The sequence below is a fragment of the Pyrgilauda ruficollis genome, unplaced genomic scaffold (assembly GCF_017590135.1).
Source record: "Pyrgilauda ruficollis isolate IOZ18807 unplaced genomic scaffold, ASM1759013v1 scaffold6, whole genome shotgun sequence".
In the NCBI taxonomy this organism is placed as follows: domain Eukaryota; kingdom Metazoa; phylum Chordata; class Aves; order Passeriformes; family Passeridae; genus Pyrgilauda; species Pyrgilauda ruficollis.
The window spans coordinates 12,910,357-12,936,009 of record NW_024527710.1 but is presented as its reverse complement, the minus strand read 5'-3'; the positions used below and the strand labels follow the sequence as shown (position 1 = coordinate 12,936,009).

The following is a 25,653-nucleotide window of genomic DNA, read 5'->3' as shown; positions in this document are numbered from 1 at the left end:
AAGCTGGCTGATAAGTTGTTGTTCTGAAGATAACGGTCCTTTTTAGCAGAGTGTTTGACCTTTTTCTTTATATTGCCTCAGGCTTGTCTAAGACCCTCAAGGTCTATTTTTCATCTTAAAAATTCTCTGTAGGCAAGCACAATGTGCGGTTTAAGAAGATTTTAGGATTGCTTAACATATCTATATTTTCTTTTCTAGCATTTTTATGATAATTGTTAGCATGTTTAGTAACTTTAGCTAGCATTTTCTTCAGCAGGTTTTCTTTCTTTGTGTAAAGTACACTTTTTATTGATGTAGGAAGCAATAACATTAATATTTTATGAGGACTAAGTGTGTGTTGCATGATTAATAAAATAGTATCACTGGGCTTTCTTCTGACTTTTAAAGAAACTTGAAACATGCTATTGACCCCTTTCACTATTCACATTTTGAGAGCATTGCACTAAACATTACTCTGTGAAGTAATTTTAAGGAAATATAATTAAGAATTTTAGCTTGAATGATTAAAGGAAAGTATGTCTTCTCTTTTCTCAGTATGCTAAGAGTATTGAACAGAACTGTGACTGAAAATTGAGCGTGTCCTAAAAACAAACCCCAAGGCTAAGTGAAAGTCAGTTTATAGACATTTGGGAATTTGATTTGTTCACATCTTCCCATCAGTTTAAAAAGATCTGTGCTAATATTTCTGTAAAATAAAATAATAATAGCAAAAAAACCCCACAACTAATTTCAGAGTGCATAGGAGAGAAAATCCAAAATGTTTTGCAAAGTTCTGGCTACCCTAATAAGTTACTTGTTTTACTTTTAAGATGTAGTCAGACAAACATTTTCATACAGATGTGTACCCAAATTATTAAAAAAAAGTAAAAAAAGAATTGTCTTAAAATGCCAACCAGTTCAGATTTTATCGCTTATAATGTTGTTGGGGTTTTTTTCCCTTGCAGGTCTCATTCATCAGTTCATTAATCATACATGTACCATAAATAACATTAATATCTTGTGTTTTATAATCTTAACCCCCAAATATAGTGCTAATCACAAGATATGGAGTGATGAGGCTTTGAAGAATGCTGTATACTCTCATATATACAACTTCTGTATTTATGGAATGGAGTGGTGATGAGTTCACGTGGGCATGAACTCAAAGTGAAGTAAAGCAAAGCTGATGTTTCAGTAATGTGAGACTTTTTCTCTGATTTTAGAAGAATATACTTAACCAATGAGGTTGTGAACAGACTTTCTTACTGATATCACAAGTGACCAGGCTAGCAATATACACAGAATAAGAACTGTGCACACGAGGGGTCATACAGTAGTTGTATCATAACTGGGAACTGTTGGTAGGTACATTTCACAAAATTGGTGCTATCTGGATTTCTCTTATATTTGTAACAATTTCAGCACAGAAACTGTTGGCTGCAGGTGCTGCAAAGTACAGTATGCACAGAAATTCCTGGGACACAGGAGGAACTTGCTGTCTACTCACTTATTGTTTTCTCTCTTGCTATATTTAGCAAAAAGGCAAGACAAAAAATTATGGAATTAAAATTTATTTTAAAAAATCAGTTTAGAGGTGGTTTGCACTTAAGAAAAAATATTGTTTATTTTCAGTGTTAAAATGTTAAAATGGCTTAATATCTAAATGGAATGCTGTAATCAATGTTTTAATTCCTGTTCCATAGTTTCTAATGCATGTCACTGTGGGACCTGTGGTATTGGAATATAATTCTCATCCATTAGAATAAATGCATTTCCCATGATTACAGCACTCTGAAGGCAGGACAAAAAAATGTGCAGTTTTTTAATGAGATTAACATTGGGAAGTTTATATCCTTTCTTGGACACCAAGAAATGTTTTTTGGTGGCATTATCAGTTTTCTACAAAGCGTCTCTTAAAGTGAGGAGGTGTTTTGTTCCTACAGTTCTTGGCTTCTTTGTACCAAAACTGCTGTCTTGTTTAATGACATTGCTATGTGGGCTGAAATTAGGCTGACAGATTGTGAGCAAAGGCTGTGATATTACAAACAATAGTCTATTGAGCACAAGGAACTTGTTGAATTAGTTACCGGAGGCATTAGTGCTCAGTCCAGCCTCTTTAGCATCTGGAAGACAGAGAAGAAATAGTGGGCTAATGAAATGTCCAAATGACACCAAATTGCAGAGGGCTGCAGGTGACAATGGCAGCTGACGTGTGACTGGTAAGAGGCAAAAACTAATAACAAACCAATGAACTCACAAAAGGAAAAAAAAAGTGCATTAGGAAGGAAGGGAAGGAGTTAGGAAGGAGTTAGGAAGGAGTATTCAAATCAAGAGAGAAAGCCGTGTTGGGGTTCCTGAGGAATCAAGCACACAGATGATTACATTTTAAGGGCTCTGCTGGATTTGAGATGGGTTTTCCAGAGCAGACTGGATAGCGGTGGCTTCAGCACACCAGTTCTTCACCATCCATGATTCCCCTGACATCAGTACAATTCTCCAGTGCGAGTTTAGGGATCTTGAGAACCCTGTAAAGCAGTTCTGAGTGGGTCATCTGTTCCCCATCCAGTTCAGGTTAGCTTGATGTTGAAACTGAATGTGCAAAAGATCAAAATCAAGGTCTCATTTTGCTCTGTTTTAATTATTCAATTAATAATCGTTTAGTTTCTTATGCCTTGCAGTACAAGTTTTTAATGGTCTTTGAACTTTAAGTATGAATTTAATTGCTTCTGTGTCCTTCTTTGGGAGTAATTCCATCAAAATTTGCACCTCTACTCTGTGCTGCAGATAACTTAATCCATATCTGGAATTGCTGGGATTTCTGGGAGGCATGTATATTAGTTTATCAGTTGACAAGATGGACCTAGCCCACCATCTGTGTTCATGCAGCCCGCTGCCTTAACCCTAGAGAATCTGCCAGGATCACATGCACAGCTCAGCTGAAGTGAATTCACACACCAAACCTTGTCCAGGGAGATCTAAATCTGTGACCTGTGATGCAACTGGAATCTAAACTTTCAGGATGAATACCTTGGACTACCTAAATCCTGAAATATCCAAGGAATATTATTAACCCAGCTATGTCATTTATTCATGACATTTAGTGAAAAATAAAACAAAACTAAGTCACTTAATTAAAAGTATTACAACGGAATAGCTTGGTTTTACCATTCCTTTTTCCTTTGGATAATAATCTGTAGGAAATCTCAGTTTACATTCACATTTGAGTTCAGTTGTTAATAAGGGATGGGTCTGACCCCTGTGGCAGAATATGCATTTAGATGTGTCGGGGACTTCAGCTAAAGCCAGGAGCTGAGGTGGGTTGGCTTTGCCCACCCAGTGCTCTCTCACCCCCACTCCTCACCAGGACAGAGGTGAAAATGAGGTGAAAAAGCTCCTGGGTCAAGGTGTGGACAGGGAGGGCACTCACCTGCTGGCAGAACTCTCTGCTCTGGGGAGACTCATTTATTGCCAATTAAAATAGGTTTGCATAGTAAAAATCAAAGAGAAACCAATGTCTTCTCCCTGCCCTTCCCTGTTTCCCAGGATCATCTTCCCCACACAAGGAGCTGTGCAAGGAGCAAGGGCTGATCCTTCCTTGCTCCCCTTCTCCACTCTGGGCCTTTTCCCTTCTCAGGACTGCAGTCCTGTCAGGAGCACCTGCTCCAGCCTGTGTCCTCTGTGGGTCAGTGCTCCTCCAGGAGACACCAACCTGCTCCAGCCTGTGTCCTCTGTGGGTCACTGCTCCTCCAGGAGACACCAACCTGCTCCAGCCTGGGTCCTCTGTGGGTCAGTGCTCCTCCAGGAGACACCTGCCTGCTCCAGCCTGTGTCCTCTGTGGGTCACTGCTCCTCCAGGAGACACCAACCTGCTCCAGCCTGGGTCCTCTGTGGGTCAGTGCTCCTCCAGGAGACACCAACCTGCTCCAGCCTGGGTCCTCAGTGGGTGACTGCTCCTCCAGGAGACACCTGCCTGCTCCAGCCTCTCCCCACAGGACACAGGGCTCTCTGCCCAGCCTCCCAGAGCATCCCCTTCCCGGCTCCTCCTCAGTTCTCCTCAGGCTCCCTTGCCCCGCTCTCTGTGCAGGATTTTGCCCTTCGGTGGACACATTTTCACCAGCTGGGCTGAGGGGCTGGGCTGTGCCATGGGTGAGGCTTTCTGGAGCCGTCTGGGAATGTCAGGAACAGTCTGGAAGAGGCAGGGGCAGCGCAGCCTCTCCAAGAGCCAGGCCTGCAGCTCCACTGCCAGCACCTGGGCATGGACACCCACCATGGCAGGTGACATTATTTGTGTTTGGCAGAGGCATTCTGGATTTGCAATAGAGCTGTTTTTTCAAATATTTCCAATGCCAAGTGTCTCCTTGAGGCGAGCCCTCAGGAACAGATTGAGAGCTTGGAGCAGAGGGAAGCAGTGGAGAGAATTTTCTTCTGAAAAGAAGGATGTGGGTAGGAAAGTGGAGGATAACATTAAAAATAGAGAAGATTAAACATGTTCCATTAGTAAAGCCAGAAACAATTTAGGATAAGGTAGAAACCCTGGAACTGTATTGATAAACAGAATTAAAAATGTCTTTTTCCCTCTTCTTTTCCAGCCCAGAGCAGCAGATCAGCTGAATTATGCTGCTCATGCTGGTATTGAGCAATGTATTGCCAGAGAACAGTCCTATTGACTGCAGTGGGACTTGCTGAAGAGGGAATAATTTAGCTCAAATAACCTTATAAATACACATTAGCACCCAACAGTATATTTCCAACCCAAGAAGATATATCTAACCCCCGAATATATTTGAAACCATAAACCCAAGTTTTCAGTGCTACTTTTAAAAAAGAAATATAATTTAGCATGTGAGCTAAAACATGGCCCTGTCTTATAAGATGAGATGGGTTTTGGATTGGATCAGGAAAATGTAAAGTCTTATTTTTGTAGTGTATAAATGAAATGGACAGTCTAAACCCTGTCTCTAAAAATCTTGGCACACTTCAAAGGAAATATACCATTTTAGCAATTTAAAAGCAGTTAGTGGGTTTTTCCAGTGCTGAACTTCATTTCTATAGCTGGTGTGGTTGCCTGCTGAATAATGCCATAGGGGACAATGTAGCTCTGACTATATTTAAAAATACTATTCCATGAAATTCACTGGGAACAAGCTGAAGCAAAATCTCATTTGTGTCTTTGGAAGGAGGTGATAGTGGCTGTAAACGGTGAAGGAGAAGGATTGAGATAGTTTTTGAATCACAGAAGAGATGAAGGCTGGACCGTCTTTGGGGAGAGAGGGATGCTTAGAGCAACAGCCAGAGAAGGCAGGCAGGAATCTGGAGACTCTTTAATGATACAGGGACTTGAATACAAGCAACAATTGGAAGGAAAGAAATCCTAACAGGTGGGGACTAAAAGACGTGCAGAGACATCATTAGAGAGGTGAAAAAAAGAAAAAAGGAAACAATTAAAAGGATGTTAGAACACATAATTGGAATATTCAGATAAGAGGAGACAAAAGGTCAATTTAATTGAATAATAAAGATCTGTGTTTTCTTCTTTTTGGTGTACTCATATGCATGTAGCTTACTGCTGCATATTTTATTTTATGACTACAATGAAGCCTTTAACAATAATTCTGAACTACCTTTAGAAACTAATTCTGAACTGCCGTAAGACCTATTTTACTTGTATATTTTAACCAACGGAGGTAGAAATTTTAAAAACTTTCCTCAGTGTTGTTCCTGGAGAGTTGATCAGCCGTTCATTAAAACTCATCCTGTTTCATCTATTCTTGGCAGGGAACCTTGGGCGGGTGGACCACGTCACAGAGTTTGAGTATGATCTCTTCATTAGGCCAGACACCTGCAACCCACGCTTCCGAGTCTGGTTCAACTTCACCGTGGAAAACGTGAAGGAATCTCAGGTAAGTGATAATAAATGAGATGGTATGCTAGCTTCAAAAATTGCTTACTCCAGTATATGTTTTCTTTAATAAAAAAGATGACACCCCAGATTTGCAACTAAAAATTTCTTTAAAATGTATCTTTGTTCTTTGAATTTTTTATAAGCAAAAGCAGGTATCTTCAGGAGTGGGTATGACCATGCTTTTCAGCTGTCCAAGACAGGAGGTAATTGCAAAGGTAGTATAATTTTTGCCAAATAACAGAACTGGTATTAATAATGGCTGCCATGTATTTGTGCTTTTGCATTCTAACCAAATATGTGTGTTAATATAGGAAAAAGAAGTCCATCATAGCTGTTCAAATATTATCACTCAAGCCTTCATTTAATGCCTGTAGAACAATGGGGTAGCTGTGCAAACAGGCATTTCCCCAGTGACTTGTAGCAGAGGAGTTGCTTGCCAACGTGTCCCTTGTGAAAGAGGAGGTTTAAATGTGAAGCAAATTGATAGGCAACTGTTTCACTTACTTTTAAATAATGTTTTTTGCAGTAAAGATGTCCCTTGAGAAAGAAACTTCCTCGTTCTATCACTGATAAAAGTTATATACTAACTTTCACATTGAAAAATTTAAAAAAAAATCTTTTCACTCTTCACATGTGCCTTGAATTTTGTTCTGGTGACCTGCCTTAGTTTATCAGAATCAGTCTGTCATTTTTGCTTAATGGAAATAAAGCATGTTTAGTAAGAGAAAAAAACTGCACAGGCTTGATAGTTGTATTCCTACGAGACTAATATCTTAATATCCAGCACTGTATCGTTCCTGTTACAACTGGAAATCATGAAATTGTTTATCTATCATCCTGGAGCCTGATACTTTATCAGACAGACCCTTTCCCCTGCTGTGCCTTACTCAACTCTGATCAAATTATATAGTCATGAGATGAATGGGAATCTGTCTCAAGGAGGCAAAGAGATCGGGTAGAAAGATACAATATATATCTAGTGCTTACAGGATATTTGTTTTCATGGTTGTCTACATGAAAGAGAATGGTTCCACTATTAAGTTTGACTTGTGAGGTCTGTTTTTATAATGTGTGCTCCTATAATCTTTTTCTCATCTCTCCAATTTCCGTTAAAATGAGACCTGCCTGGATGTAATCTAGTCTGGAACCTTTTTTAGGTCTTTGTACTACAGGCCATGGGCAGCATTAGTCATTGCAGCTCAGCTATATTAAATGAAAGTTAGAAGTTGCTACATCAAACACACTGTGTAATGTAGTTTGTTTCCTGCATTTGGATTATTTTATGTTTTACTAGAAAACAGTAACAAGGAAGCCCAGAGTATTCAGTGTTGCTTCAAAATGTTGCACTAATACAAATACAGAGGACCTTTGATCGTGTTATGTGTAAAAGTAGATATTTTAATATCTCTCTATAAATCATTACCTGGATAATATTGTATTTATTTTTGATATATCATATAAGTAATGGGTGAAGAAGGCACATCTATACATTTATATATATTAGGTCTGGTTTCAGCCTTTTGGATAAGGACTCACAAAGAGTAGCTACTTTTGTTTTTTATATTACCTATTAGTACAGAATTTTGTTTTATTAATCTACTGATAAATGAAAAGAAAGACCAATTAGACATTCCAGCTAATCTTACTGTCCATGCATTATTCTATAAGAAAACAGGTTCTTTTCATTCTTCTGGTTTTAATTTTCTTAAGTCATAGAGCTTCCATTTCCTATGTCTCAAAACTGTTTTATAGACTCCTCTCACTTACAGTGTTGCTTGATTTTTAGCCTAAAGCTTTCCTTTATTTAATCCCACAATTCCCAGTTGCAATTCTGCTTAGTAATAACTCCTCTTGGTACAAATAAATCCTCATCATCCCTGACTAACATTTATATTTCTGTGAATTATAACATTCCTCATCATTTCTGTGTCAACCTAGCTATCATGTTTGGTTCTTTCAGCCCTATATCCAACAGACCACTTTACCTTTTAAGTATTTTTCCACTTTGGGGCCTTTGGACTTTCATCATAAGTGAATCTTTCAGTCCTTTGATAATTAGCCCAGTTTCCCAAGGAAGTAAAGCTTATATGATCACACTGTCTGCTTGCTAGCCTAGGTGTTTGTATGGCTGCTGATCCTTCTCCTCTCTTTTCTCCTTCAATAGCTTCTTAACTCTTGGCTAGTTTCAGCACCACTGGACAGGAATTCCTGTAAGTTTTGGGAAAACAGGCTGCCAGATGGGCAAGAGACCCATTAGTGTTCCCACTGGCAGACAGGCTATAGTATGAGATCATTTCTTATTAAACATCAGAGAATCCACAGAGGAGATGAATAGGAGAAAATACTCATTGGAATTTGCATTTTTAAGATACCAGAGAATCCAACCATGAAATCCAAATCCATAGCATTTAGTAATTTTGCTTCTTGAAGAACTTCTTGTTTTTATTATTATTCTTCCTCTTCCAGTTCCTTCAATATTTTCTTTATAGTGCGGAACTAAAATTTAATGGATAATTCTGAGTATGCTAATCCCAATTTACAGAGAAGGGGCTTGAGTCCCTTTGCTCTGTTACTGCCTCACTGTAGACAGCTGGAAATTGCAGCAACCTTTTGTTGCTCTATCACTATGGAAACTCAGGCCTAATTTGTTTTTTCCCTATCATACAGAAGTCTTTTTTAGAGTGATTGCTTCCTTGCTCCTGTTACGTATGTCTGAGGTTACTGTTGTGCTTCATAGGTAATAGAGCTAAGCTCTGTGCCATGCCAGTGACAGCCCTAATATTTCCAGAATTATTTTTAGAATTTTATTATAAACTTGGTTTATTTGATGTTCACTTCCTGACGTTGAAGTAAAACCAACAGACTTTTTTTTAATTTGGAAGATGGTAAATTAATTTCTTCCTCCTTATGATTTGGGCTTCTACATCAGACATTTTTTGTTGTCAGTTTTATTTATACTTTTTTAACTAGGAAAAAAGATTTTTAAAAAAAGGCTAATGCCTAATATTTACGGGGGAAAATGAGCCATCATGTAAGATACCGGCAAGATGTAAAATTTGGTCTTTTGGTCTCCTTACGTGGTTTCTGACTTGGTACTCAGTTGGTCTGAAAAGATGTGAGCTATGATTATTTTTTGTTACTTGTTTGGTGAATTCAATTAACACCAATATTGGAAAAGAAAAAAAGAAACTGATATGTTATATGTAAGGAAAACACATAGTCTTTTATGATTTACACATATCCATGAAAGGCAGAGTGAAGGAAATAGGATTTGCTGTGGAACACATGGTCTCATGGGCAAAGCCTCCAATTTCTCTAATTATATACGTGTCACAGGCTGCTCTCTATTCCTGATAATGCTCTTTACTGGGCAGGGGTTGCTTCCTATTCACTTCAGCCAAGGCCCTTCAAACACCATCTATGATTTTGCTAAATTTCTTCTCTGCGCAGTCGGAAATTGGATGAACAAATTTCATCTCCCAATTGCATTTCAAGTATTTTAAATACACAGTGCTTCAGGTGCAAGATTGCCTCTGAGCTAGAATGGCTTTAATGCTATTACTAGCAACAGTGATTCATTTGAGTCATTTGAGCTTTTTGGGAAAAAAAAAAGAGAAATGTGTGTACGTGTGATAAATTATAAAAAATATGCTGGTATACCGATATTGGAGGATTTTACAGGTGAAAAGAATGATTATTGTTTTTGAGGGCTATAGCCAGAAATTCTTCTCAAGTGCTTGACACTCACTGTTCCAGATACTGTAACAACACTGGAAAAAGATGATCTTTGTCCTAGAAAATTTTCTTTTGAGTAATTTGAGAAGAGATAAGAGTTAAATACAAGAAAGCGATGAAAGGATTAAAAATATTTGATGATTTTTGATTTAACGCACAGCAGCCATATTACACCACTAACTAATGCACATCTAGGCCTCATGACAAATTCTGTGTGTGTGTGTACCCTGAGGAGCTCTGCTGTCTGATGAATCATGTTGAGAAATGGTATTTTCACTGAGATTAAAAAAAGAATTTCCAACAGAAGGGGTTTCCTAATAGTGCCAAATTTTGTTCTGTAAGTGTTGATAAACACATTTGGAGTTCTTCATCACAAAGGTACTGACAAAATATACCAAGAAGGATAGAGGAGAAGAATGGATATTTGGCAGCTAGGACTTGATCATTACTTACAGTTAATAAATCAATCCAGATTGAGGTTAAAATCAAAGAACCAAATGTTATTTACTTCAAAGGCATTTTCTCTGTTACTTAGTTGCTGTTGGACTGAAACTAGAATTTTGACTCATGAATTTTTTTGGGTTTTTTATATGTGAGTATGGACCAGGAAAAAGGATAACCTGTTCTTCAGAATTTTAAACAGGATGCCCAGGTAAGACAGAGGTTATCATAGCTGGACATTATTAATAATGCATGGAACTGTCATTGTAGAATTTTATGGTGTTTTGTTCTGCACTGTTTTGTAAAATATAAAAGGCTGTAAGATGTCTGTTGTCTTTAATTGATTAGAAATTCAGGAAATATTTGTTATTGACAGTGGATTTTATAATATGTTCAGGCCTCTTTTTACTGTCCTCAAACTACTCAGTGATCCTTAGCAGACAACTGCTTCTATATAATGCTACAGCTGTGATTGTTTAAAGATATGAGTGATACGTGTATTGGGAGAGATAATGTCTCTTTATGCCAGCTGACACATTTTGGAGAAGCAGTGAGGAAAAAAGAAAAGCAGGCATAATTTGAGGTACTCAACCTTTTTTTCTGACCTAAGAACTCATTCAGTGCAGTTAATTCCTGCAGAAGCTGCCTCCAAAGTAAGATGGAGTGAATATGACATCAAAAGCAGGCTAAAGTTGGAAACAGGCTACCTTTTTACTTTCTTCTTAAGCAGACATGCTTTGCTCTACTGTCATTTGGGGATTTAAGTTGCTGGTATCAAGATGCTTTATAACATCTTATACTCTTTCCATCTTCTCATTTGAGAAGACAGATATTTTCTTTACTGTGCATTAAAGGCTATATTGCATTTACCTAGCTTTGGAAAATACATATGGAAAAGGGCATGTTTTTATGAAAGACTACAGATCTGAAATTTTCGAGTGAATACATTTGAAGTGGATGAATAAAGCATTTTTTTTTCATTGCATATACCTTCTTAATAAAATAGGTATATATCAATCATTTATTAATAATTTACATTAATAATTTATTAAACCTCTTTTGGTCAGCTCCTGTAATCTCTCTAAATAGCTGTTTATAATAATTTGCAAGGAAAATCACTAGATTATTTGAATTTTGCCTGTTTAAGAAGCCCTGTTACTCATCTTTTTGAACTCTTATGTGAATTTTTAGCACGCTAGAAAGAGATGTCCAGCTCTTCCTGAATTTTGGTATTTTAGTCACCATTTACACAGGTCAGCAAAACCTGATGTTTTTCACATCCCAGTTTTGTTTTGTCATATGAATTTATTTTGTTTCCTTAGTTCTGATACTTTTCTTGAAAACAATCTATATTTAAGAGTTTAAATGGATATCAGTAACCCAGCTGACACCAGCAGCTCACATTCCCATTCTGACTCCAGGATGTAACTGTGAGTAGCATCACTGCCATAACTTTTCATTTCCTGCTTACTGTAGTGTTAGTATTGATTTAGTTAGAGCAGAATCAAATTTTTATTTGTTTCATATGTGAGTGAAGTTTTTCATTTTCCCTTAGCTATCAAATAGTGGATTTCAGTTCTTGTGGCTGAACTTGGTCAAGATTTAAACTTTGACGTGCATCTAAGGCTGCTGGGTTTGTCAGTCATTATCATTCATCATTATCATGTCATATCATATAATGATTTATTTTCCCTTGGAGAAAAGCAAATACTGCATAAAGGTTGAAGTTATAATCATTTTTGTAAGATTAAAAAGGAGCCAAAGATGTCTTGAAACATTTTCATCAGAAAAAATAAAGTAAAAAATTAATCTGAGTTAGAGAATGGTTTCAGTGAAAATTCTTTGGTGTTCACTAGCAAATATGGCAGCAGTTGAGCAGAATCAGTTATGTATGTATCCTTTAGGATTCCTTTTGGAATTTAGGAGCAGCAAAATTCTGGACTTTAAGTTGGTTTTTGTTTAATCCGATGGCATCCCTGTGTATGACAAAGTTGCACTGCATATCCTGCACTGGCCCAGTTCCTTAAAGCTGTATTTGTATTTTATTTATGAACATGCGTATAAATCTGTGTCTATCTGCATAGAAAACACGAGAGGCTGAGGTGAGTGCATTTGGATAATACCTTTTTAGTAACTGCTTTACTACAGGTAAGCAGATTATTTCTTTGAGTAGCACATGCTCTTCAACTAGAAAAAAAATGGGAAAATAAGGATGGAGGCAGAATCATGATACAAATTTTGTAAGAGCTTGTGGTACCTTATCACCTGGTAATATGAGTCTGTTACTTTTTGTTAGGGAAGGGCTTGAATTATCTGAAATTTGTATTAAAAATAAAATGGATTATTTCAAAGGAGCCTTTCTATTTTTAAAAGTAGTTTTACTGATCCCTGTGTTGGAAAGTGGTACAATTTTTTCATAAGTCCAAAGTGCACAGGGTTAGATGGCACCTATAGCAGTTGAGGTAATCACTTACTTACTGAGGAAGCCATATGAAATTATAGTTAAATAAGAAAAAAGTGATGACATTTAAAATAGATTGCATGTGTGTCTCAACATTTAAAAAAAGAAAAAATATATTGAGCATACTGCAGTTTTGAAGAGAAATAATGTTACCATTTTGGAAACTTGTGCCTATATTGGTCATGTATAAAATTAGATTTATAAATGATGATTCTTCCAAGTTGGAATCCTTTCAAGTACGTATAATTTTATTTTGGATCAATAATTCAGTTGTGCTTGGAATAGACTGAGGGTGCATGTGAAACTTTGGTAAGTGCAATATAGTGTGCATCTCCATGAAATTATCCAAAGCTGTCATGACAGGTGTCATCCTTTAAAAGTAATGAATGTAGGTAGGTTGGTAAACAGGGGAAACAGTCAGCACTACCAGAACATCATCTGTCCTGGTGAAATATTCACTCTTGGCAAGGCAGTGTTAAATTCATAAACTTTTTCTGTTCCAGGTGTCTGTAAGAACATTTCGGATTCCAGTGTTTAGTAATTATTGCACACATACTGTACTCCTCAGATTTAACACTGCCTTTTGCCTCCAGGAAACTAATGGCCAGGTGTGTTTAATTTCCTGTGATGGTGGCATCTGTCACTCAAAATGTCAAAAATACATTACAGGTGTCATCAACAAAATCAGCACTGTGATGATCTTGATGTCAGTGATGTGACACGTGTACTTTTCTTTCAATTTAAAACCTTTTTGATTTCTGATTAAATACTCCCTTTTTTAGTTCTAGAGTGAATTGTCTTCCATGCAAATTTGGTTTCATTTTCCTTTTATTACTGAAAAGTCATTAATCAGAATGTAGAAGCATACATTGAAGACATGAAGATGAAATGTTTTGAACTTTCCTGCTTTTAGATTTTTTCATCTTTTAAATTCAGAATAATTTTTAATTTTTTAGAATTCAGAATAATCTATGTCTCCCATTGATTTCTGAGGGAGCAAAGTTCCTACAGTGCTAAATGCTGCAGAAAAATTCCATCCTGATCTCAACTAAATATTTTGTTCCCTTGCTACACTGCTTATAAGTATGTGCTTAGTTTATAAAACTCTGGAACTATCACACATTAAGATATGCACTTTAAATTTTTTAGAGAGTAAATAAAATTAAAATGACATGATTTGTAGCTACTTTTCTTCTCGTTTGTTTGTTTGGTTTTATAGTTAATTGAAACTGGAAAACTGTATAGGTTACCTGAGATATTACATTATATATAGTAAAATTATTGTGTTTCTTCCAGCAAAATATATTTTAATTTATCTATTGAAGAAGCTGTAAAACACTCTGTAAAATTACTGTGCATTTTTTTTTTCTTTGAGAAATTAAGGAAAACTAACGCTGGATTCATAAACTGACTCTTAACATAGAGCTGCTGTATTTTACATACAGAATGCAGAATAATCAGCTGAGTGATTCTGATGACTGAGTGCAGTTCCCCCAGTTTAGGATCTGACCTGTACACCCCGGACAGGCAACATCTGCTGTTACACCACAGCTCGGGATGGCTCTGGTAATTTTTTTTGTGATTTGAGAAGCTCCATGGAAGCTTCTAATTTTCATAGTAGCACTACCATGATGAACTGTGGCTCATTACTGTAAACTGATGGCAGCTGTTAATACTATTACAGGCAGAGACTTTTTATTTAAGGGAAACATTAGCCAGTAACTGGTAGATTTCTGACACAGTATTACATAAGGCTTCCTGTTAGGAAGGAGAGCAAAGAGAAATGGATTTGAACCCATTAGTATCAGAATTACGTGTCAAAAAGCTAGAGCAGAGTTCAATTTATTTCTGCAATAAAGTGTAAGCTAGAGATTGACTTGACAATTATTTTACCTTACATTGCTCTGGTTGTTCTGAGATGACTATTCCAACATCAAATCATCTTGTTTGGACATCTTTTACAGAATAACATGATAGTCTAAATATGCATTATGTTATGTAGGAACTAAAACTCGGCAGGTTTTTTCAAGTAGAAATGAGTTTTTTATTACTCCTTTTACTAGAGGATGTATATGCAGTGGAACACATTCAGCATAGATTTAAAACAACTGCATGTATTTTCTGCTAAATCTAGTGCATGTTGTTGAATGGCGTTTACATTATAATAGAAAGGATAATCTTTCTGAAGCTTTTAGTGGCTTGGTATAAGGAATACAAATAATCTGCCAAAAATATTTGTTTTCTCTAAGCCAGTCACTGAGCAGGTTTGTGGCTCTTGTCCACCAGTCTCTTTTTTCCCCTAATAATTTTCCAAGATAAGAGACAACAAATTGGACAATCAGTTCCTTATTATAATTTTCAACTTTTAGAAGAGGTGTGTTACCAAAATTTTTGCCCACTTAATATATCTATTGTCCTACTGAACACCAAAGTCCATGAATTCAGAGCCTTAACCTTGAACATTGTAGCAAGCTTTTATTGGAATGGCAATTTTTCCAGTCTTGAACTGATGGTCCTCTACAGAAGACTTATTTAATTTTCTAATTGTGTAGCATAATTTTTGGAGGGTGTTGTGTTCATTGTCTCTCTGAAAATTCTCATGAAGCTTTGGAGAAGATGTTTATTAAAACCTTTATGAAGGTAATATTACACCAATGTGCAGATTCTCCTAGCAGGTTTTCCTTTCCCTTTGCGTGGTTTCATGCAGGACCACGTCATACTCAGGGGTGATGCAGGGAAGCAGAATTGCAGCTTTGCAGCTTGTTGTGTGTTTGTGTTCTGATCTTCTGTGAACTCTGTGGGCAAAACTAATCCCACAATCAGAGCACTACAGAGTCTTGTGGGGTCCGTGGCAGGGCATTTCCTGGCCCTGAAAATTTGACAGTGATGCTGAGTACCTCCAGTGTTAGGTTTAGAATCACCTCAATAGCCAGATTAAACAGAATATCCTTCCTGGCAGGCATGTGGAATGGCAATTCCATGGCTTTGGAATATCCAGGATGAAACTACATTAGCTGTTCCTTGTGGGTTGTCTCTTCCCTATGGCTGCAGAAGGATTTCTTTGAACCAGAGGTTAATATAGCTACCTACCTAGGTCAATTGTTATTTTACATGGAGTCATATGTATTTATTTTATTGATGTAAAGCCTGTTCATTATAAAAATCAGCCTATAAAAAGAGATGGCATGTATACAGGGAGATAATTTTATTTTATTTTATTTTTTTTTTTGCCAGGAATTTCTCATGCATAGATACAAATGAATTTTCTAAATGTAAATGTTTGGCTAGATTATTCTTCAGAGACACATATTGATTTCTGTTGTCACCCTTCAGTGAGATTGAGTGTAGGTTACTGGGAAATCCTTTCCAAGCACATACTGCAAAAAATGTAAAATATGATTTCCTTGACAGTTAGTGAAAAGAGACAGAGTAGATGTTAACAAATTAACTGTGTTTATTCCATCTTCACCAGTTTAAGTCTTTCAGCTTCTAAAAAATCAGCTCGTTTGGTGCTTGGAGAATACGGGTCCATATTGCACTGGGTGAGCTTGAAAGCACATTTTGAAATTCATAGCTTAGCAAAAGGGAAGCTTTGCATTGCCTGATTTTCCTTTGCAGATCTAAATGTGGAGTTGTGGCTCTCTCGCCAGAGTGGGAAATACTGTATAATTTTGCAGTTTAGGCTGTTCTATAATGCAAGTAGTATGAGTCTCATGGAAAACTGTGTGTGATGGCCAAGCTTAATCCTAAAATGTGTTTCATTCAGCTTTCTAATAAACCTGAAATTCATAAATTTCTGTGTCTTATAGTGAGTTTGATAATTGTGGATTATAATAATTTTACACTTCAGTGCTTAAACCTAAATATTGTTCTACAAATACTTTTTATTTTTTCTTTTCCTTTTTTCTTTGTTATTTAGAGAACACAAAATGCTTTCACAAATACCAGCGTGCAAAGAATTTGTTTTTATAACAATATAATTTTATGTCAATCTAAACAAGTTATTTTAAAACTGAGATGATATTTTTATGTCTTATAAGGACTGTTAGATATAAATGTTGAAAAGCTTGTTATGTTTCAGTCATGATAAACATCAAGTTCAACTAAAAATTAATAAAAAATTGTTATTTCAACAGCTACGAAATCTGATCAATTTTTGCTTTCTTGGCATTGTGGTATTGTTAGCCTCCATTAATTTGCTTTGTAAGTGGTTTAAAAACTATTTGTGTCATGTCAGGTATAAAGTCTGGTCAATAAATGTTTGGTTTTAAAAATACATTTTAATATATAGGAGATGAGACTACAATGTTGCAGTAAATTACTGTCTTTTAATAAGATTTAAATCATAATTTCTGTGCACTCCTTTTCTTATTTTGTAGATAGTAATAAATGTACAGAGTTCTATGGCAAACGCAGCTTCTGTTGTTTCAAGGGAACAGTGATGCTTGGGTTTGTATGTGATTAGTAGTAAAGGTACAAATGTTAAAATTATACAATGATGTATTTGTATTTTCTCAAAACATTTGGGAGCATTTTGAATTCAGAGGTTTTTTTATGATCTCTCTCTGATGTACTTCAAGGAAGAAAAGCAGAAAGAATTTTGGAGAAAAATTAATATTTGTGGTAAAACTGGCTTTATAAAGAGCCAAACAAGCAGAGGCAAGAGGCTTTTTAACATAATTTTCTCCTGACTTAAACAATCTTAATTTTATCACTTTGCCAAACTGTGTTCCTTTGCATGAAGTATGTGCAGGAGATACTTCTGAATTTGCATTTTCATTAGATTTAGCATTCAGCACCTAATGCCATAAATTTGTTTTTGAAACTCTTTAATTCCCCTGAGTGTTCCAACATATTGAATGCTATTTGCTTTGTATTATGTTGGCAGCAAATCTGCAGTGAAAATGCTGTCAATATATATTCATAGCTAACATTGTTAACTAAAAGCAATATTGTTTTTCTATTGTAAGCTGTCACAAATGTTTGGCACCCTGTTGTGTAAGCCAAAAAAATGTCAAAGAAAGAAAAGAATATTTATGAAGAAAAGTGCAGTGATAGTGTCAAGTTTCCTGTATTAAAATACATTCCTTGTTTGTACAGACCTTTACAATTTATGAAATTGTGTTTTGTAGTAATGTAAAGTTAGAATATTGTGAGAAGATGCAGGCTGTTACTGATATTAACTGAGAGGAGCACAGTAAATGATACAGCCATTTTACTTTGTGTGTAATGCAATGCTTATCAGGCTGTAAAATGTATTCTACTACAACCAAAGATTATTTTATTAATAGATGTGCTATATATATGTGGAAAATGAATGAAAAATATTTTGCCTTTTTTGCGGTTTTGAAGATGAAGTGCATAATTAACAAGAATAAATGCAAAGTTTTGGACATTCTCCTAGGGAGTATCCTTATCTTTGTTTAAGAAACACTGATTTTGTTTATTTAAATTGTGTATTCCTTTTCCCAATTATTCATTCTTTCCTAATGAAACTTATATTTTTTGTATCTGAATGCTATTATAAGAATGTCTTAGAGCAGAGTATTTTAGAGAACTTCTGTAGGGAGAAATGAAAAAAGAAAAATTCTGTCTGCCATGCAAATAACTGTGTTAGTGCTAATACATAATACGCACCCATAAGCTAAAATAAGACAAGTGGCATCTTATGTGCTACTCTTGCAAGTGTTTTAACCCAGAGAACTTGAAACCTCAGCCATGTAAATGGAAACCTCTGGATAAGACATTTGAGGCACAACCAAGTTCCCTGGCCACAGGCTGGGTTACTCTGGAGTCAGCAGAGTTCAGCCGGTGGCAATGGAGAGCTCTGAGAAAAATCAGTGTTTCAGCCCCACAGTGGCTCTCCCTGAAGCACCAGAGCTCCTCAAAGATACAGATTTCCAGTGCTCTCATCTCACCAAGGTAACATTTTGCTATGTTCACCTAGGTGAAAATACTAAAAAAAGTAAAATATAAAAAAAAAAGTACTGGCAGCCCCAGAAATGCTGGCATTCATGACACTTTGTGTCATTCTCTAGAAAACCTGTTTACTTTGGGAAAATTTTTGGTAAAACTTTAATAGATTTGGACATTGTTCAATGTAGTTTTAAAAACCCCCAGCCTTAAATATTCTGATCAATTATTCAAGAACAATCATTGGTGAATTTGTTTGAACACTCTTTTTCATACAGCAGTGTGTTGGTGACACATATTAATGTGTATCATCTTCTGTGGTACTGGCCCCTGGTTTGAATACATACTGCCTGATCATGCTACATGATGCCAATAATAAGTCCTTTTTTTCCTTGCAGCTGATTTCACCCCTCTACTTCAAAATAACCTGTGCTTTCTGTGCTGATATTGGCTCTGCTAGGGGAATACAGGTGCCACAAGTGATTTCACAAGGTCCCTGTTATGGACTCGCTATTTTCAAACATTTTCTAAGAAGTGCAAAATAACCAGAGTTTCCATTGACTTTAGTGACATTTCAGTACTATTAGCACCTTGGAAAATTGGCCTTTATATTCCTTGGCACCAATCTCTATAAATTCTCTCATGTGCTTTCAAGTAAAATTGCATAAACCTTCAGAACCAAGTCTCCCACTTCTCTCCAAATTAATTTTTTTCCTGCTTTTTTGCTTCCAATATTTTTTCCTAATTTTCCTAAAGGAAAAGAAACCAAACAAAAAACATGAAATACATTTGATGTATGGAATTGCTCTCTGGGTCTTTGACTGGCATTATATAACAAGGTCAGAGATGTTTATTAATGTTCTAGGTGAATGTCCAGCACATTCACGTCTAAGAGGGAACATGTCTTGCCCCTCTATTCATTCTTTTCTAGATTATTCCAAGAACTTGCACAGGATTGAGTCTAGTGTGTATCTGGAGAGGCAATATACTTGGACAATTACATTCACAGGTGAATAATATTTTTTAAACACAATAAAAAACTTTAACAGTTTCTTTAATGGCTCACTAGATAGGGATTGCTGTTACAGAACAGGAGGCAGTACTGCATCCTGCAGACAATTGACAAAATGGACTAGCAGTTTTCATCCTTAATTTGATTTTTTTTCCTCAGTGGCAGAGAGATGCATGGTCTTTCTTACATTGTTTATCTTATTTTGGCATAACAGATTTAATCATGACTGTATCCATTTTCCACAAAGTGTCTTGTGTCTTGAATCATAGAATGTTTAAATCTTTTACAGGTGTGGGACAACTGTGCAGCTCATCCTACTGGAAAGCTTTGGATTTCTGTGCATTGTGAAAGAATGTACCTTTCCCCTGTTTTCAGAAATGTTTATAAACCTTTAGAAAGTGCTGTGTCTTCTATCTGGCAGTTAGATTTCTATCACTTCTTGCTATTGTTAGGGTTCCTTTTTATTACTTACTTTATTATATATTGTACAGGGGGACCTGCTTTGCCATTTTACTTCTTTTACTCTTGTTTTGTTAGGCATAAATTTGATGCTGCAGGAGGAATGAAGATATGCAAACCCAGTTATTAATCATGCTCAAATCTTTTCCATTTGTGTGTCTTGAAATGGTTCTTTTCCTTCTATTACCCTTATATGAAATAAAATGATATTTTTCTTTTTTATGCTTGAGAGTTTTGACTTGCTAAAAATGAAGGCTGTTGCTTGCTCCCCTTTGGCAGAAGTGATGTCACAAAAAAGGAGCAGGACATTCCTAACTTTTTCTCTTAGCCTGAATTGATCTCATCCCTGCTGAGGAATTTAGGTGGAGGACTCTTCCAAGATGTGTTACCTGCTTTTTCTTCTAGCAGGAGTGACTCAGAATTCTCTTGAGGGTAGCTATTGCAACAACAGTGAAGCACAAAGACAGAGAAATTAATAAAGTAAATAGGAAAGGCTGTAAATATAGACCAGACCATCCTCATTTACTGTTAGAAATAAGAGAGGAACAGTATTAAGGTACATAGATGAGACAAACCAGCACTTATCCATGGTGAAATCTATAAAATGTCTTCGATTGCTCAAGGGATCTTTAGATATAGCATTATTTTCTCTATCTTATGGATGACTTGACCACCTTCACTATGAATTTTTCATGATTTTCCTGACCCAGCAGCTCTTGCCTGTGGAGAGAGTAATACAGTATTGATTTGGGTGTTAGGTTTCTGCCTTTTTTGCCATAACAGGATTTTTGTAGCCTAGAAACCTCAATCCCTGATTACTCATTAGAGACTTGAACAACTTTTCTTAGATCTGGAATGTAAAAGAATAATCACTTGGTTACTTTTGTCATAGGTAGCCTTTGTAGTGGAATTTCAGCTCATCTTGGTAATGGGTGCTGTTATTAAGCTTTCCTGATTGAATGGACTCTACTAGGCCTTCAGATTGCAAAAATACTGTTGCCTGTTAACAATTAGTGTGTTTACAGCAGAATTCACTGGTGAATGTGTTTATTTAGCAGCATACTGCAAACCAGTGGAATAAGTAGGGGTTTGTCCTCCTGCATTCACCCTGGCATTGATGTCTTGGTGACTTATTTTCTGTGCCTCTTGGGCATATTAGGAAATTGAAAAGAGGCCATGATGTTGCTATTTCTCATTTAAACTGATTTTTTTTTTTTTTTTTAAATAAAAAAATCCATATCTTACATCCTCAGCATTGCCATGGAAACAAGATTTTTAAAAGGGACTTAACTGAAATTTAGCAGCAGTTTTTATTTCTTTGTGATTCATACTTCATAAAAATGCAAATGTCACACTAATACATGTTTTACCTTAATATTTTATACTACCATTTTGTCTTAATTGGTCTAGTGTTTTTTCTAATTAAATTTTGAGCTTCATTGAATGATTTTAAAACTGCACTGTGGACCTATCAAGCTTTAAATTTTGACTATGTGACACACAATTTAAGACACTGTCATAGAGGAAAATCAGTCATTTCAATCTGTAGTCACAGGCACAACAAAAGATTTAAAAGATTTAAAAAGCCTTTTGTCCTGACTGGAAATTTCTTGGCCTCTATAATCTTCATTTCTAGTGAAGTATCACAGCAAATAGCTTTCAATCATTTATATTCCTTTGTTTTTCACTTTATTCCCTCTAACTGTGTGAAGTTGTTTAGAGGATAAATTACTGCTGTGCTAAATAAAGCTTTTATTCATAGTTCCCTTAAGAGGAGTGTTTTGTTTATGCAAAGCTACAGTGTGCCCATTGGTTTACATACATACTTGCATCAACATGTGTAAATAAACTACATTAATTTAACATTTTATTTGTGTGTAAACATGCAGCAGTTGATAATGTTAGTTCAAACATGAAAGGATATCTGACATTCTCTTCTGAGTGCCTGTTTGGTCAGGCCTCACAGATCATACAGTATTTTGCCTTTTAAAAATGAAAGTTAGTGTGATTCGAGTAGGGATCCTGGTGATCAAGACTGAAAGCATAGAACTATGGAATTGTTTGGGTTGGAAAAGACCTTTGAGATCATCTTGTCCAACCATTAACCCAGCACTGCCAAGGCCACCACTAACCCATGTCCCTGAGCCACAGGGATTAATTAACTCCCGGGATGGCGACTCTACCACTTCCCTGGCTAGCCAGTTCCAGGACTTGACAACCCTTTCAGCAAAGAATTTTCTTTCTAATATCCAATCTGAACCTCCCCTGGTGCAATCAGAGTGTTCTGTCACTCGTTACGGGGAGAAGAGACCGACCCCCACCTGGCTACAGCCTCTGTCCGTGGAGTTGTGGGCAGTGGCAGTGATCAGTGACAGTGATCAGTGACAGTGATCCGTGGCAGTGATCCGTGGCAGTGATCAGTGACAGTGATCTGTGACAGTGACCAGTGACAGTGATCAGTGGCAGTGATCTGTGACAGTGATCAGTGAAAGTGACCAGTGACAGTGATCCGTGACAGTGATCCGTGACAGTGATCAGTGACAGTGATCAGTGACAGTGATCCGTGGCAGTGATCAGTGACAGTGATCAGTGGCAGTGATCAGTGACAGTGATCTGTGACAGTGATCAGTGACAGTGATCTGTGACAGTGATCAGTGACAGTGATCAGTGGCAGTGATCAGTGGCAGTGATCGTGACAGTGATCAGTGACAGTGATCTGTGACAGTGACCAGTGACAGTGATCAGTGGCAGTGATCTCCCCTGATCCCCCTGTTCTCCAGGCTGAGCCCCCCCTGCTCCCTCAGCCTCTCCTCCCCAGACTTGTGCTCCAGGCCCTGCCCCAGCTCCGCTGCCCCTCCCTGGACTCGCTCCAGCCCCTCAAAGTCGCTCTGCTCATGAGGGGCCCAGAACTGGACACAGCACCCGAGGTGTGGCCCCACAGTGCCCAGGACAGGGGGACAGTCACTGCCCTGCTCCTGCTGCCACACCATTGCTGGCACAAGCCAGGTGCCACTGGCCTTCCTGCCCACCTGGGCACAGCTGGCTCGTGTTCAGCCCCTGGTGACCAACATTCCAAGGGCATTTTCCCAGCTGTTCAGCCCTCAGCCTGTAGCGCTGCCGGGTATCGTTGTGATGCAAGCGCAGGATCTGGCACTTTGTCTCATTGAACCTCATACAGCTGATCTCATCCCACTGATCCAGCCTGTCCAGATCCCTCTGCAGAGCCTTCCTGCCCTCCAGCAGATCAACACTCCTGCCTGACTTGGTGTCACCTGTGAACTGACGGGGGGTGCACACAATCCCCTTGTCCAGATCATCAATGAGGAGATGAAACAGAGGTGACCCCAACTCTGACCCTTGGGGGAAACCACGTGTGAGCTGGATGTAACCCCATTCACCACCACCCTCTGGGCTTTCAGCTGGGACATCCAGTTAAAGCCAGTGTGTTTTTCACAATTCTCTCATCTGTGAAGCCGCTGTATCTTGTGACTTTAGAAAGAAAAGAAAATGGTGTGCACCATTTAGAAATTGTTATAATTCACAGGTCGAGCAGTATGGATCACAGATCACTCAGTGCTGAGCTGTAAATGAACGGTATTTTCTCCTTTTATTGTGTTTTTATGAATGTTTTCAACAGGTAAACCAAACAGAAGGAGATTCATGTGAGGTTATACTGTAGGAAAAAGAAGTATAGTCACGGGGAAAATACAGAAACACAGGAAGGCTTCTGGCTTGACAAATTTGTTTTTTAAATTAAACAACTATTGTCAAATAATTTTATACCCTTTACCCTAAGATTTGCTTTGTACATGCTGAAGATTTATTGGCATATGTATTGTCCACACTTTATAAGTACCTTATTCTGATTAAAGGCATCATGGGTGCACATTGAATGATGAAGACTCTGAAGCTGTATTTGGTGCTCAATTGTATGCAAATATTCACTGAGATTAAACAATACTAAGTATTTATGATTAAATTTTGGGTAAGAAGTAAATTATCCCATGACGCATGGCTGCATATATTTGACCTCACAGTAAAATCCATAGAAAGTTATTTTAGATATATTTGTAGTGCTTAGAGCAAACAAAAAAAAAATTATCATCGAACTTGCCATTTATTTAAATACATTAACCTATTAAATGAATGTATCATCATTGCCTATGGTACAAATGCATTTAAAAGCCTAGAAACGTGTTGGTCAGGTTCCCAAGGCTGCCCACTCAGATTTAGCTGAGTGTGTATAAAAGCTTCCTTTTGTAAACATACCGAGTCCTGCAGTTTGAGCAGTGTGTTTGCCCATTTTTGCATGCTCAACTTCCATGCAGCCTTCTGAAGAATAATGCTTGACATTCTGGATAGGTGGTACTTAACAGGAGAGAAGACAAAATTCTTCAAAATATCATAACATTGAGGGGCATGCAGACACACAAATGTACTTGCAGAAACAGTATTGGAGTGTCAAATGAATGCATTTGAAAAGTAACATCTGACTTTTATACTGAAACAAACAAACACAATTGTTCAAGAATGTCTTTCTCCACAGACTTGGTTGCCAGTGTATTAGTAATTAGTGTATTGGTAATCCCACCTAATTGACACTATCTGTATTTATATTATGTGTACTGCACTATTTCCAATCTTCGGTTTTTCCTTTTTTAAGTAACTGTTGTATCTGCCTCTCTCTGAAGATGAGCAATATCTTTTCCAAGTTAATGAGATTCCTATTTTACTTAAACAAGACACATATTCACTATCTTTCTGTTGTTTTAAAATATAATTGCTGTGAATGTGTTCAACAGTTTGACTTGGTTTCTTCAAATTGAGTGAATTAATTAAAAATTGGTGTTTGCCCATAAAAGAGTGAATGAGCACACTCAGTGCTTGATGTCAGAAATCAGACTGTAAATGAACATAATTATGTTTCACCTTCCTATTTAGTCATTTGTGTGGGCATAAGCATTTCGTTGTTTGCAATGTTATTTCTTAAACAGTTTCATTTACACTTTGGTTTTTTAAGAAGAGAGGGAGGGTAAAAGAAAAGTTAATGACTAGATAATGATTTCTTTCTGAAAGGCTGAGCATCACTTCTAATCCTCAATTTGCAGAACATCAGGGTAGAAAATACTTCTCTGATGGTATTTTGCTAAGTGTATATTATTTAGAAAGAAATTCTCACCACAGAAGGTGAGAGATCATTTTGGCTCCAGGTACCAGAGTGTTATTCCTACACATATTTATGGTATGGTGTAAGCAAAATGATTTATACTCTATCTGTACTGTACAATATACTGCTTGAAAGCAGCAGACACTGATGATGGCTGCCATTTTGTTTAAAATAATCCATATTATAGAGTCAAAACAGCATGCTTTTTTTCCTTAAATTTACATACCAAACACAATAGTCTTTTTCTATTTTGACTGCTTACTGAATGGAAAATGAAATTCAGTTCAACCAGCACATTGCTTGTTATAATTTTGCTTTTTGTGGGATTGTTTTTCTTGTCCCTAGAGAAACCCAGCATTATATTCATGATTTGGATAGGCTTATTTAACAGTAAGAAGTTGCTTTGTCTCCATGAAGGATTCCATGACCCAACAGCGCAATCAGATAGGAGAACAATTTGGCATTTCTATACAGGAATATTGTATTGCTACTGAATCAAAAAACCCCTGTGATTATTGTGTGTTTTTAGATATACATCCAATAAAAATTTCCTAAGTGTGGATTATGATGTTATATCAGTTCCTT

General features: G+C 36.9%; 1 protein-coding gene across 1 annotated transcript in view; it reads left to right on the top strand.

Annotated features, from left to right (window-relative positions):
• The window catches only part of AGBL4 (AGBL carboxypeptidase 4), a gene marked incomplete at its 5' end in the record, with an annotated part of 879,139 nt that overhangs the window by 40,045 nt on the left and 813,441 nt on the right, over positions 1–25,653 (top strand). The window contains one exon of the mRNA XM_041483183.1: positions 5,754–5,878. Coding sequence (XP_041339117.1) covers positions 5,754–5,878 — 125 coding nt within the window. The remainder of the gene's footprint in view (positions 1–5,753; positions 5,879–25,653) is intronic.